The 13,966-nt window shown below is 36.1% G+C and overlaps 1 protein-coding gene across 1 annotated transcript in view; it reads left to right on the top strand.

Annotated features, from left to right (window-relative positions):
- XRN2 (5'-3' exoribonuclease 2) overlaps window positions 1-13,966 on the top strand; it is a 92,684-nt gene that overhangs the window by 40,597 nt on the left and 38,121 nt on the right. The window contains exons 16-22 of the mRNA XM_080685575.1: window positions 3,985-4,103; window positions 6,611-6,746; window positions 8,276-8,383; window positions 8,476-8,565; window positions 9,379-9,451; window positions 12,532-12,615; window positions 13,468-13,565. Of these exons, the coding sequence (XP_080541701.1) occupies window positions 3,985-4,103; window positions 6,611-6,746; window positions 8,276-8,383; window positions 8,476-8,565; window positions 9,379-9,451; window positions 12,532-12,615; window positions 13,468-13,565 (708 nt within the window). The remainder of the gene's footprint in view (window positions 1-3,984; window positions 4,104-6,610; window positions 6,747-8,275; window positions 8,384-8,475; window positions 8,566-9,378; window positions 9,452-12,531; window positions 12,616-13,467; window positions 13,566-13,966) is intronic.

Here is a 13,966-nt window from a genome sequence, read left to right on the forward strand (position 1 = left end):
TATTCTTAAACACCATATTGCTGATAGAATATTTTTCTGTGAATCTCAGGCAGCCAAGTAGGTTTAAACTTTGCCAGCTGTGATGCTTTGAGAAGGATTCCAAAACTATATTCAGGCTCTACAGGACTAGACCCATTATCCTATCTCAGTGGTCGGCAAACCGTGGCTCGCGAGCCACATGTGGCTCTTTGGCCCCTTGAGTTTTTAGCAAAGGCCAGCTTAGGAGTACCCTAATTAATTTAATAACAATGTACCTACCTATATAGTTTAAGTTTAAAAAATTTGGCTCTCAAAAGAAATTTCATTCGTTGTACTGTTGATATTTGGCTCTGTTGACTAATGAGTTTGCTGACCACTGTCCTATCTAATAAAGAGGGAATATGCAAATTGACCATCACACCATCACAAAGATGGTGGCGCCCAGTCCCCTCAGCCCCGCCAGAGTCCCACAGTCCTTTCAGCCCAGATGGGGAGGGCGGCAGGTGCACGGTGTGGCCAGACCCACCCTCAGTCCCTCAGACTCCCAGCCACCAGGGCCAGCCTGAGGTGCAGGCAAGCCTCCGATTGCTGCTGCCCAGCCGACACCCGAGGTGCAGGCAAGCCTCAGATGTCGGCTGCCCAGCCACCCAGGGCGCCCAAGGCTCAGGTAACCAGGGTGGGCCAAGGCTTGCGCTGCCAGCAGTGGCAGCAGCAGAGGTGTGATGGGGGCGTCACCTTCCCCTGATCGCCCGGTCACCTCCCGCCCCTGAGGGCTTCCGGACTGTGAGAGGGGGCAGGCCATGCTGAGGCCCCCCCCCCCCCCCCCCCCGCCAAGTGCATGAATTTTCATGCACCTGGCCTCTAGTTGATTAATACCTGACATGGGAATAGGAGTGGAGAGATTGGTGATTAGGTTATTTGATCCTGTCTTAATTCCTCTTGACACAGTTGTTTTTATCAGAGTCTTTGCATTGAGGGATTTTCATCTTGAATGTTCCAAGTTTAAGAAAATTATGAAGTGAAGTTATGAAATTCCTTTAAAATCTTGAAGTTTATTTTTTTTTATTTTTTTTTAAATATATTTTATTGATTTTTTACAGAGAGGAAGGAAGAGGGATAGATAGTCAGAAACATCGATGAGAGAGAAACATTGATCAGTTGCCTCTTGCACACCTCCTACTGGGGATGTGCCCGCAACCAAGTTACATGCCCTTGACCGGAATCGAACCTGGGACCTTTCAGTCCGCAGGCTGACGCTCTATCCACTGAGCCAAACCGGTTTTGGCAAAATCATGAAGTTTATTTAAAGGAAGCCTTTAAGATTGTGTTTTATTTTTTCTCAATGTTTGGGTGTGTTAGTCTCAATTGACTGGTGTCTGCTGATGGTCTGCATTGTTAATGTTATATTAGATAGGTTTGTTTCCTTATAAATATGGTTTTATTCGTGGCTTTATTTATATTATGTAAATATGTTTTGAAATGTTGCATTCTGAAGTATGGTTTCATTATATCTGTGACTAGTTTCAGTTTAGTAAGTTTGATTGCAAAAATAGCTTTTTCAAAAGAAATTTGAAATGGTATGAATCTGGTAGGTTTAGGAAAGAATACTTTTTTTTTAAATATATTTTTATTGATTTCAGAGAGGAAGGGAGGAGAGAAAGATAGAAACATCAATGATGAGAGAGAATCATTGATCAGCTGCCTCCTGCACCCCTCCTACTGGGGATGGAGCCCGCAACCCAGGCATGTGCCCTTGACTGGAATCAAACCTGGGACCATTCAGTCCGCAGGCCGATGTTCTAGCCACTGAGCCAAACTGGCTAGGGGTAGGAAAGAAAACTTTTACTAGTAGAGATGGAGCAGAAAGGAGAGCAACAGAGATTTAGTATTAAAGAGCAAGCACCCTTTTTTTTTTTCGTTGAAGGTATATTATTTTTATCTTAAGATAGAGTTTAAATGTGGTTTGTCAATTTGGGAAAGTTTGCTTTTTACAACAACTCTGTACTTAGACAGTTGATAGGAACATCATTCTCATAATTTGATCCAAATGGATTAGTGTTGGGCTTAAAAAATGGTAACTTAATTAATGGTAACTACTTGGTGCCAGCAGGCAGTATGTTATTGGTCTTTCACATGTATTGTTTTATTTAATCCTTGCAATAACCTGTAAAGAGATAGAACATTATCATCCCCATTTGAAGCAGAGGCTGACAGGGGTTAAATAAATTGCTCAGGGCCATACAGTCAATAAAGATTGGATTTGGTATTTCAAACTCAGATATGTCTGACTAAAAATACCCATCTCATTTTCCAAGTACAACAGTTCCTGGATTTACTTTTATTGGTGTATTTTTTTTTTTTTAGTATTGGCCATATAGTATCATGATAAAATTGATATTATACATTTTAAAAAGAGAAGTGTTATATGCTCTATGAAATATAATTTTACTTTGTGGTAACTTTACTTGGCCTATTTTATGAACTGCCTTTATACTAAGGTTTTATTTATGGTATTAAAGAGCCTCCTCAGTCCTGGCAGGGTAGCTCAGTTGATTGGAGCATTGTCCCCATACACCAAAGTTGCAGGTTCGATTCCTGGTCAGGGCACATTCAAGAATCAACCAATGAATGCATAAATAAGTTGAACAACAAATTGATCTCTCTCTCTCTCCCCTTCTCTCTCACCCTACTCTCTTCCTTTCTCCCCCTCTCTCTCCTTCCCTTTCTTCCTCTCTTTTTAAAATCAATAAATTTTAAAAAAGAGAGACTCAGCTCTCATCTTAAAAATAATTTAATTTACTTGAAATATCTAGTATACTGTGAATAACAGAAAAAGACCTTTACCATGGAAATCTTTTCTGCCACTTACGTTTTTGGTCATTTAACACACAACTTAAAGTTGCAGAAGATTATAATTTTTAAATTAAATATTAAGATACTTTAGGGTGCTACAGTTCATTGAATTAGGCAGAGAAGAAGATAAAACTGATAATACTTTAAAGATAATACCTTAAAGTGGTATCTAACTCTGAAATAATAAAATCTGCATTTTTTTAAGATGACTAGATTTTTATTTGTGCATTGAATTTTAAAACAGTATATATCAAATAATTTAACAGTTATCTGACAGAGTCTTATGATTAAACTAGAGACCTGATGCATGAAAATCGTGCAAGAGTAGGCCTTCATAGCCTTGGTTGCCCTTGTGCAGCCCCGGATCCATCCTAATGGTCGTTCCACTGTTAGGTCGATTTGCATATTATGCTTTTATTATTATAGATAGTTGCTTTTCAGAGTGGTTGTACTAGATCAGTGGTCGGCAAACTCATTAGTCAACAGAGTCAAATATCAACAGTACAACAATTGAAATTTCTTTTGAGAGCCAAATTTTTTAAACTTAAACTATATAGGTAGGTACATTGTTATTAACTTAATTAGGGTACTCCTAAGCTGGCCTTTGCTAAAAACTCAAGGGGCCAAAGAGCCGCATGTGGCTCGTGAGCCGCAGTTTGCCGACCACTGTACTAGATAGAATATTTTATTTAATTTCATTCATTCTCACCAGTATTGACTTTTTAATGTGTTATTTATTTATATACATATTTTTTTTCCATTTACAACTTTGTTATGTAATCGGTGGAATGTGATCATAAATTTGTAACAATGGGGAACCACCAAAGAAAAAAATATTCAAGTCTTAAAATTTAAAAGTGTATAAAATTAAATTTTTCTTTTGAAGCAGTTTTTATCGTAAGAATGTTCAGGGTTTTTTTGTTTGTTTGTTTTTTGGTATAAGCATAAGAAGGTTGGTACTATATTACTTGTTTGGGGAGAGGTGAAGTAGGCCAAGATTGGTCTTTGTACTTTCTAAATATATTTACCATATCTATTTGATAACTTAAAAAAAAAGTGGTATCATGAAACATGGTGGTAATAGTTTGATGTGACTTCTTACGTGAAGTGAATAATTAAATCCTGTCTCTGTAATGTTCCAATTGTCTCCAGAGTCCTTCAGTATCTCCTAATACAAGTTTCACTTCTGATGGTTCCCCATCTCCGTTAGGAGGAATGAAACGAAAAGCAGATGACAGTGACAGTGAACCTGAGCCAGAGGATAATGTCAGGTGAAGACATTTTTTTGGTTGCATTTTGTTAGCAAATTGCTGAAATAGATGTGGTATAATTAATACTATTTAGCTTAGAGCAGCAGTGTCTGCAGATGCTTGCCTGTGATCTTTTTATACACAAGTAATTAATGTGAAGGTTTAGACTAGTCAGTAAATTCCAGTGAGATGTATAAGCTACTATTGCTGTTAAAACTAAGTATCTAGATTAGTATGCGTGCAGGTTTTCGACCTCCAAACCACTTTTCCCTCTGAGACCAAGCACTAGGTTGGCTAGACATGAGGTGTTTAGCTCTGACTATGTGATCTGAATGTTACCAGTTTGAGATTAAATTTCCAAGCTGCTTAACCTATTAAGTTCAATTACACTTGGATACCTTAATATAGTTTGCTTTAATCTTCTCATTTGAAAAGGTTATTCCTCAAAATGAAATATACAAATGACATTTGGTTAAGAAATGTGTATATTTTTTAAAACCACAAACTTGCATATGCACAATTATATTTCATGGCAGAGAAGTTTCCCTTTAGCTGTTTAAAATTTATAATAGGAAACTTTGATTATTTAATTTATCCACAGGTTTTTGGTCATTATATAGTAAGTTTAACAGCCTTTGTGTAATTAAATCCAGGTTTGCAGCCTGGGTTCCAAGTATAAAAGACCAACAATCTCAATAATTGAAACTCATTATGAATTTAGCAAAATGATATATTTCAAAGTTAAACAATAGTGGTCCACAGCTCATACTGCTTTTATGGGACATGATTGGTATTTTGTATTTATGATACGAAACTTCACAAGTGTCATGTATAATACTGCATTTTTCTAATATTCTTTGATGTGAGATTCTGAGATCTGTGGTGACTTGTAATGGAACGTTTACCTGATCTGAGTTTTTATTCTCTGATTCTATAACTCTGGACTTTTTTCTTACAGTGCTTTTTGTTTTACTGTGTAGCCATCATGTTTAATACCAGCTTAATAGTTAACTTGATTTACTTAGAACTTTATTGTTTAATCCTGTTGCTGAGGATAATCAAGGTAGAAATGTTTCTATCAAGAAATGTTTGGCCCTAGCCATTTTGGCTCAATGGAGAGCATTGACCCTCGAACTGAAGGGTCCACCATTTGATTCCCGCACATGTGGGAGGCAACCAATCAGTGTGCCTCTCTCACATCGATGTTTCTCTGTCCCCCTCCCTTCCACTCTCTCTAAAAATCAATGGGAAAATATCCTCAGATAAGGATTAACAACAACAAAAAGTAATGTTTGTAGTTTTTAGCATTTATTTAGTTGGTATTTCCTATAAATAGCGGTAATCCACATTACGGATAGTAGATATTTCTCCTACTGATATTCTATGAATACTTTGAGTGTGTGTGAGAACTTAAAATTGATACGGTGTATTCTGAAACATGACTGTAATTTGTAAGATCTGGTACATGGTAGAAAATAGCTCTTAAAAGGAGAATCATTTTGATGTTCTTGATCCGTGCTGGTGAAGTTTCTTTTTTTTGTATGTGTTTTTTTTTTTAAGGTTGTTTTTTTTTGGGGGGGGGGGGGTAGGCTTTTTTAAAAATATGTTTTTATTGATTTCAGAGAGGAAGAGAGAGAGATGGAAACATCAATGATGAGAGAGAATAATTGATTGGCATGTGCCCTTGACGAATTGAACCCGGGACCCTTTAGTCCGAAGGTCGACGCTCTATCCACTGAGCCATACCAACTAGGGCTTTTTTGGCTTTTTTTGTGTTCCTTCAATAAAATGTTTAAATCTCTCAGAGAATGAGAAATGAGTACTTAAAAAATATGCTTTGGGTTAAAATAGGGATTTTTACATTTTTTTTTTTTTGGTGATTAGCGATAATTTAAGTGAATTGACTTGCTTCTTGGTTTAGCAGAACGTACATACATACCTTAAGCCAACAGCAACTCTTACCTGAAAGGAGTAAGGTGGCCCAAAGAGAGTAGGTATACATATAATTTGTGCTTGGTTCCTAGATATTTTTTTATCAACCCCTTCTGCCTTTTAAAAAATGAATCGTGCTAGTCATTTTCTAAAAAGTAATTTGACTTTTTTGGTACAGTTTAAATGTATTGTAACAAACAGGAATTTGATCAATATAAAATTTCAGTATTTGAATTTAAAATGTAGTTTTAGAATTGTTCCACAAAATAAAATTACATGTAAAACAGTATGAAAATTTGAGCAAATAGGTGTTATTAAAGTAGTTTAATAAATGGTTGTTCTTTTTTAAATGTAGTTGTATAATGGTATTACTAGTTTGTGTTTGGGTTTTTTATGTTTAGCTATCTTTAAGTTGATAATAAATCCTGGGAAAGTGGACTTTTTAGAAATAACTAAGTGAAGTTGTGCTAGCATTACTGTTAAACTCATTTACGTTTCACCTGGATATTAAATATACATTGATTTGGACAATAAATTGGTAGATAATTACTGAAAGTATATTTATTCAACATAAACTGGCTTTGACTGGTTTGTAGGCTATGGGAAGCTGGTTGGAAGCAGCGGTACTACAAGAACAAATTTGATGTTGACGCGGCTGATGAGAAATTTCGTCGTAAAGTTGTACAATCTTATGTTGAAGGGCTCTGCTGGGTTCTTCGATATTATTACCAGGTACAAATAGAATATATTTCTCTAAAATATTATAATAGTGTATATTATTGAGATATATTCTGAAATTAAGCCCAGACTTCCTTTTTTAAGTTTCCTATTTAGAAATTTATTACCTTAAATAATACTTGTTTGTAAAGTTCCTTAAATGTTAGTATATAAACAAAGCTAATTTGGGTTTCATTAAAGGATTTTAGCATTAAATTGTGTGGTTGAGTGTACTTTGGCTTTCATATGATTAAAGTTTGGTGTGTTTTAAAAAATAACTGAATAACTACTAGTCACTAAATGACTGAACAAAGGAAACCTGGAAAATGCTAGTAAGAATTTGAAAGGAATTTGAATGATAGGATTTCCTCCATGTAATTTAGTGATGTTACATAAAGTGCATTCTAATTGGAGTAATCTCCATCTGACTGAAAACCTTCAGTAATTGAGATGTCAGACTGGTGAGAGATTATATAAACATAGGGAATATAACATTGTTAGATAATATCTGGTTTTATACTCTGAGAGTGAAGCAAGTTAAGTTTGGTGTGACGTGGGGATAGATGAAGTTTGTTGGTAAGTAGGAAGTAATTTAATGCACTAAACAGTAATATAGTATTGATTGTAAAATATTCTAATTTCATGTTTTACTCCTACCCTTAAGATTTTAATTTATTAGGCACAGAGTCAAACACTTATCAGGAAGACTCCTCATTTCTATGAGTATTACTTGCTTTTGTTTTCTTTTCAATGGGTATGCTTAAATATTTTTATGGTAAAGAGAAAGTTGTCACATGAAAATATAAGGAATTGTAAAATGAAACTTTTGGCTGTTTTACTCTCAACCTCTGTTTCAGTGATGTCCCTTACCCACCCAAATGGGCTCAAGTAAGTGTGAGCTGCAGTTGCTCTTCATTATATTTGATAATGGCAGCTCTAGAGTTGTAGAGAAATGCCTTGAAACACATTTAACACGTTAAGCCCCATGTCAGTCACCGGTGACTGACACTATACTTTCCATATGGAAGACAAAACAGGCTGGGCACTTAACGTGTTAAGGCTAAAAATCATAACCATATTGTATCTAAATACAAATTTTGGTGTTAATTGATTATTAAAGACTAGAGGCCTGGTGCATGGATTTGTGTACATTGAGAGGAAATTAATTAGAAGAAATATTTTAGAGGCCAGAGAGGAACCACGGGAGGGCTCCAAGGACGTGTCTGGCCCGTCTCGCCCAGTCCCAATAGGCCAGACCCCAACAGCAGGCTAACCTACCAGTTGGAGCATCTGCTCCCTGGTGGTTAGTGTGTGTCATAGGACAATTATCATATTAGGCTTTTATATACTTATAGATAGATAGATGGATGCTTTGCAGAAAGTTCAGATTTACTCAAAATAACTTTTAGGACTTGTGGGAAAAAATTAATATATGAAATATATTCTAGAAGTTGTGTGTTAATATTCTAATTTTTGTTTGTATTTGTGCTGTGACTCTCATTAACGTAGATTTTTGTTTTTGTTATTATTATTAATGATTTGAGGGCTGTGCTTCCTGGAAGTGGTATTACCCGTTCCATTATGCACCATTTGCTTCAGACTTTGAAGGTATTGCGGACTTGCCTTCTGATTTTGAGAAGGGCACTAAACCGGTAAGCTTAATTATTTCGAGCCATTAAATTCATAGACTTTTGGCTTAGATAAAAATTGTGTAACTTATCTGAAACTTTTTTCTTTCTTGCAGTTTAAACCACTAGAACAACTTATGGGAGTTTTTCCAGCTGCAAGTGGTAACTTTCTACCTCCATCATGGCGAAAGCTCATGAGTGATCCAGTGAGTCTTAGCATTTTGAGTGTGTTGGTAACTGGGTTTTTGTCATAGGTTTCACTAATATTAGTCATAGTTGCTCTTGCATCTTAGTTGAAACAGTAAAGTATAGAAACAAAGTAAAAGTATGTGAGTTCTACTATATATTTTTCACTACTTTTTCCACCCCTGCTTTCCTTGGCATCAGTTCCCCACTCAATAAATAAAACTGATTTGTGTTTTGGAGAAACAAATTATTTTTTAAAATTTCTTTATTATTATTATTGTTATTACCATTATTTTAAATTTATATTTATTGTTGAAAGTATTACACATGTCCCCTTTTATCCCCATTGACCCCCTCCACCACTACACTCCTGACCCCCAGGCCTTCACTACACTGTAGAACTTAGGACAAGTTGTTTTGTGCTGAGTCTGTTTTGACTTGTTCCACCCCTTGATGATGACTATAAGAGCTCAGAAGACCAACCTACCTGAAACACCTCTGAGCTTGTTTTGTGTGCTAGCTAAAAAGAGTGAGACCAAGCTGGGAAGGAGGAATTATTGCAGTCAATAAACTCTTTGCTCACTGTCTTGGGTCCACAGTTGTCAGCTCTGCAGTTCTATAATAATGCTTTTTTTTTCATAATTTAAAATAATATTGTTTATTTTGTTTTACTAGACCTGGAATTAATCACCTGATATCTTAATGGTTTTTGAAAGGAATGAAATCTCATTTTCTCATCAGGCTTGATAACTTGAATGAAAATTATAACAAATTCCTGTATAACAGCAGCATGTAACTTTTATTTTGAATCTTTACTTTCCTTCTTGATATAGGATTCCAGTATAATTGACTTTTATCCTGAGGATTTTGCTATTGATTTGAATGGAAAGAAATATGCATGGCAAGGTAAAATTTAGATATTTCTTTTTGTTAAAATAATAACTTTTTGGTAAAACTGTGAGAAAACATGATTTATAGGATGGAAGAATTACTGTAAAAGAAAGATAATATTGTAAGAATTATATGTGAAAATTCGATGTTTTTTCATTTAACCTGGGACTAGCAATGATTAATAGTTTTAATAGCAACATTCTGATAAACAGTAAATTGGGTTGAAATACATTAATCATCATATCTTTCATCTCCTTTGTGATTAATTTATTGGACTTGGGACTTTGCTCCTTCCAGTTAGTAGCTCATTGACACCTTGTTAGGTTGTTGAGAGTGAGTGTCTGGAGATTTGACTTGTATGCCATTGAAACGTTTCATAAATATATTAGAAATTTTGTTTAAATACTTGGCATTAATCATTACTTAAAATTTATTTTTTATTTATTCATTTGTTAATTTCTCATTCCTTTGTTCACAGATTTTGTAAGACTCCTATGTAATAAAAGGGTAATATGCAAATTGACCCTAATGGTGGATCGACCGGTTGCTATGACAGGCACTGACCACCAGGGGGCAGATGTGCTCGACCTAGGAGCTGCCCTCTGGTGGTCAGTGCGCTCCCACAGGTGGAGCTCTGCTCAGCCACAAGCCAGACTGATGGCTGCAAGCGCAGCGGCGGTGGCAGGAGCCTCTCCCGCCTCCTCTGCAGCGCTAAGGATGTCCTCCTCCACAGTGGTATGGATGTCCAACTGCGGCTTAAGCAGTCAGTCAGACATCCCCCGAGGGCTCCTGGGCTGCCAGAGAGATGTCTGACTGCCAGCTTAGGCCCAGTCCCCCAGGGAGCAGGCCTAAGCCGGTAGGTAGACATCCCCCGAGGGGACACCCCCCCACCCCCCGAGTGCACGAATTTTTGTGCATCAGGCCTCTAGTGGCAATATAAAATCAGTACTAAATTCAAGATGCTACTTAACACTCATCAAATGTGTGATGACTAATTGTAAAACACAATAAAGAGTTTTTCACACAGAAAGCCCCTTTTATCAAATCATTTTAACCTCTCTTCCACCATATATTTTTCTAGGATAATAAGCATGTTTGGTAAATCATGTTTTCTCTCTTTTCATTTGGTTATTCCCTGTGGTATGGATGACCAGTAAAATGACTCAAAGAGAGTTTGGGGGCAAAAAGAGATAAATAATAATTTACAATTTAAAATTATTATATTTTGCCCTAGCCAGTTTGGCTCAGTGGGTAGAGCGTCAGCCTATGGACTGAAGGGTCCCAGATTCGATTCTGGTCACGGATACATGCCTTGGTTGCAGGCTCGATCCCCAGCAGAAGATAACTGATCAATGATTCTCTCTCATCATTGATATTTCTATCTATCTCTCCCTCTCCCTTCCTCTCTAAATTAATAAAAATATATTTTTAAAAAATAAAAATAAGATAAATTATTGTTTTGAGATTTTTTAGGTTTGACTTGTACTTTATGTCATAATGGAAATTTCATATTACTTTAATAAAATTATAATGGAAAATGCAACCCATTGATTAGGGTTAAGTGTTGTGCTCTGTGGTTATATTTTGTTGTATGCAAATGGATTGGGGCATTAGGTAGTTTTTGAAGATACTTTGTGGAGGGAGAGGAGGGATAGAATATGAGGCGGTAAAGTAAAAATATATGTAAATATATATTTTTTAAATAAGTCCTTATGTGGGTTTATTAAATATAAGTAAATATATAAGCATGCAGGTGACTTGATGATTATATCATCTATATATATAAAAGCCTAAATGACCGTTAAGACTGGACGACTGGCTGGTAGCTATGATGCCACACTGACCACCAGGGGGCAGATGTTCAACACAGGAGCTGCCCCCTGGTGGTCAGTGTACTCCCACAGCCAATCTTCTGCAGTCAGCCAACCTCCACAGTCCCTCCTCCCAGCTGGCCAACTTCCCCTGGTCCCTCCCCCTGGCCAGCTAACCTCCCGCAGTCCCTCCTCCTGGCCGGCCAGCCCTGATTGCTGGCCAGGCTGAGGGACCCCACCCGTGCACGAATTCGTGCACTGGGCCTCTAGTTGTAGTATAAATTGTCAAGAGGAAAAGTAAGGCAATGCACAGTGATTACAATTTCTCCATATCCTCTCCAACACTTGGTAGTTCTGGTTTTTTGATAATAGCTGTGCTAATTGGTGTGAAGTGGTATCATACTATGTTTTTGACTTTCATTTTCTTAATGATTATTGATAGTGGGCATTGTTTTTATGTATTTATTGGCTATTTCTTTCTTCTTTGGAAAAACATTTACTCACATCTTTAGCCCATTTTTTGAATTGGGTTTTTGTTGTTATAGGAATGTTTTACATATTCTGGATACTAATCTATTACATGATTTGCATATATTTTCTTACATTCTGTGGGTTGTCTTTTCATTCTGTTGATAGTGTCCTTTTGATGCATAAAAGTTTTTTAAAATACTTTCTTAAATTTTTTTAGAGAGAATGGAAGGGAGAGGGAGAGTGAAAAGAACATCCATGTGAGAGGGAAACACGGATCGGCTGCCTCCTGCACACCGCCCACTGGGTATCGAGCCTGCAACCCAGGCACGTGCCCTTGACTGATATCGAACCTAGGACCCTTCAGTCTGCAGGCCGGCGCTCTGTCCATTGAGCCAAACTGGCTAGGGCCCTTCTGAGTATTTTAGTTGTATGAACTTTTTTTTACAAAAGAAGAAACGAAGTCCTAGAAAAATGAAAGGATAAGCTCACGCCCTTCGGAGATTAGCTGGCTTGCCCAAGGACTTCCTAGTATAGACTGATACCAGGGGACCTCTTGTTCATTTAATTCAAAAAATTTTATCATTAGAGAGTTAAGGTTTAGCAAACATGGTTTTTGATAAGAGCCATTTTAATGATGGAAAATATAAAGGATCTTTTCTTCTACCACAGTGGAAAGTATTTACACCTTAATTTTGGCTAATAGAGTTCAGTTCCAAATGTTTTGATATTAGCAGGGACACCGTACCAGAAATGTTTATTGGTGAATCCCTGATTCTAATAGCTCGGGTGGCTGGTGTACATTTGTCTCCCCAGGTGTTGCTCTGTTGCCATTTGTGGATGAACGCAGGCTGCGAGCTGCTCTTGAAGAGGTATACCCAGACCTCACTCCAGAAGAGAGTAAGATTTATACTTTCACTTGGTCAACATTGAAAGACTTTTACATTTTCTTATAAAATTTGACAAATGTAGACTTCACATTTTGTAATAAAATTTCTTATAAATTTATTTTCATTTGTCAGATTTCCCATAAATGGAACATAAATCATTTATTTTACCTCTTTTTAACAAAAGTTAACTTTGCTTCTTAAAATTTATTATCCATAAATTGAATAATAATGAAATAAAAAATTTTAAGTCGCAAGTATTTATTAAATTTATAAGAAAGCATCACTTTAAGAATATCCTTTAACCTTGTGTGTTGCAAGGGTATTGTTAATTTCCTCCCTCTTTTTCCTATCATCTCCCCCAAATAACAGTAACTTTTCTTAAATGGTTAGATTGAAACAAAAGCATTTGCCCTCAGAGTGCTAACTTAAAAATATTATTTTGCACAATAAGAGGTATTTTATCATACTACTGACAGTTAAAAGTATTGGGAAATTGCAGAGCTGAGCTCTACTGGAAAGTTGATTTAATACCAGTATAATAAACCTATCAAAATAATTTCTCTATCAACCTTCCTTAGAATACCCTTGTTATTACATGATACAATTTGTGTTTCCTCAGGGAATATTTATTTCTTACAGTAAAAATATGGGTTCTTTGTAAATAAGAAAACTTTGTCCCTTATCTTATAATGCTATATTCAGATATCTCTTAGTGCTAATTTTTTCTGATAGTCATTAAATTATTTTTTGTAAACTTATAATTAAGTTTTTAAAATATAGGTGCTTCTTATTTCATTCTCATAAATATTGCTCTTGCAGATGTAATTGTTTAATCTTTATGCCTTTCTTACTGTGTCCCCAGCTAGAAGAAACAGTCTTGGAGGTGATGTCTTATTTGTAGGGAAACATCACCAACTCCATGACTTCATTTCAGAGCTATACCAGACAGGTTCCACAGAGGTATGGTCTCTTTATCAATTATGGAGTGTTTTTAGACAGTATATTTATTTGTTTAATCAGGAATGCATTTTTAAGACTTTGGTAAAATATAAACAGAATTGCTATTTTAACCATTCTTAAATGTATAATTCTATGGTATTAAGATTATACGCAATATTGTACAACCATCACCAGTATCCATTTTCAGAACATTTTTATTTTTCCAGTCAGAAACTGCACCCATTAAACAATATTAATAAACAATACCTCCCTATTCTTCAATTCCCCAGCCTCTGGTAACCTCTCTTACTTTTTATCTCTCTGAATTTACCTACGTATTCTTGGTACCTCACATAAGTGGAATTATATTTGTTCTTTTGTGTCTGATTCGATTCACTTAGCACATTTTCAGGGTTCATCCA

Source organism: Plecotus auritus (genome assembly GCF_963455305.1).
Source record: "Plecotus auritus genome assembly, chromosome: 8".
Taxonomy (NCBI): domain Eukaryota; kingdom Metazoa; phylum Chordata; class Mammalia; order Chiroptera; family Vespertilionidae; genus Plecotus; species Plecotus auritus.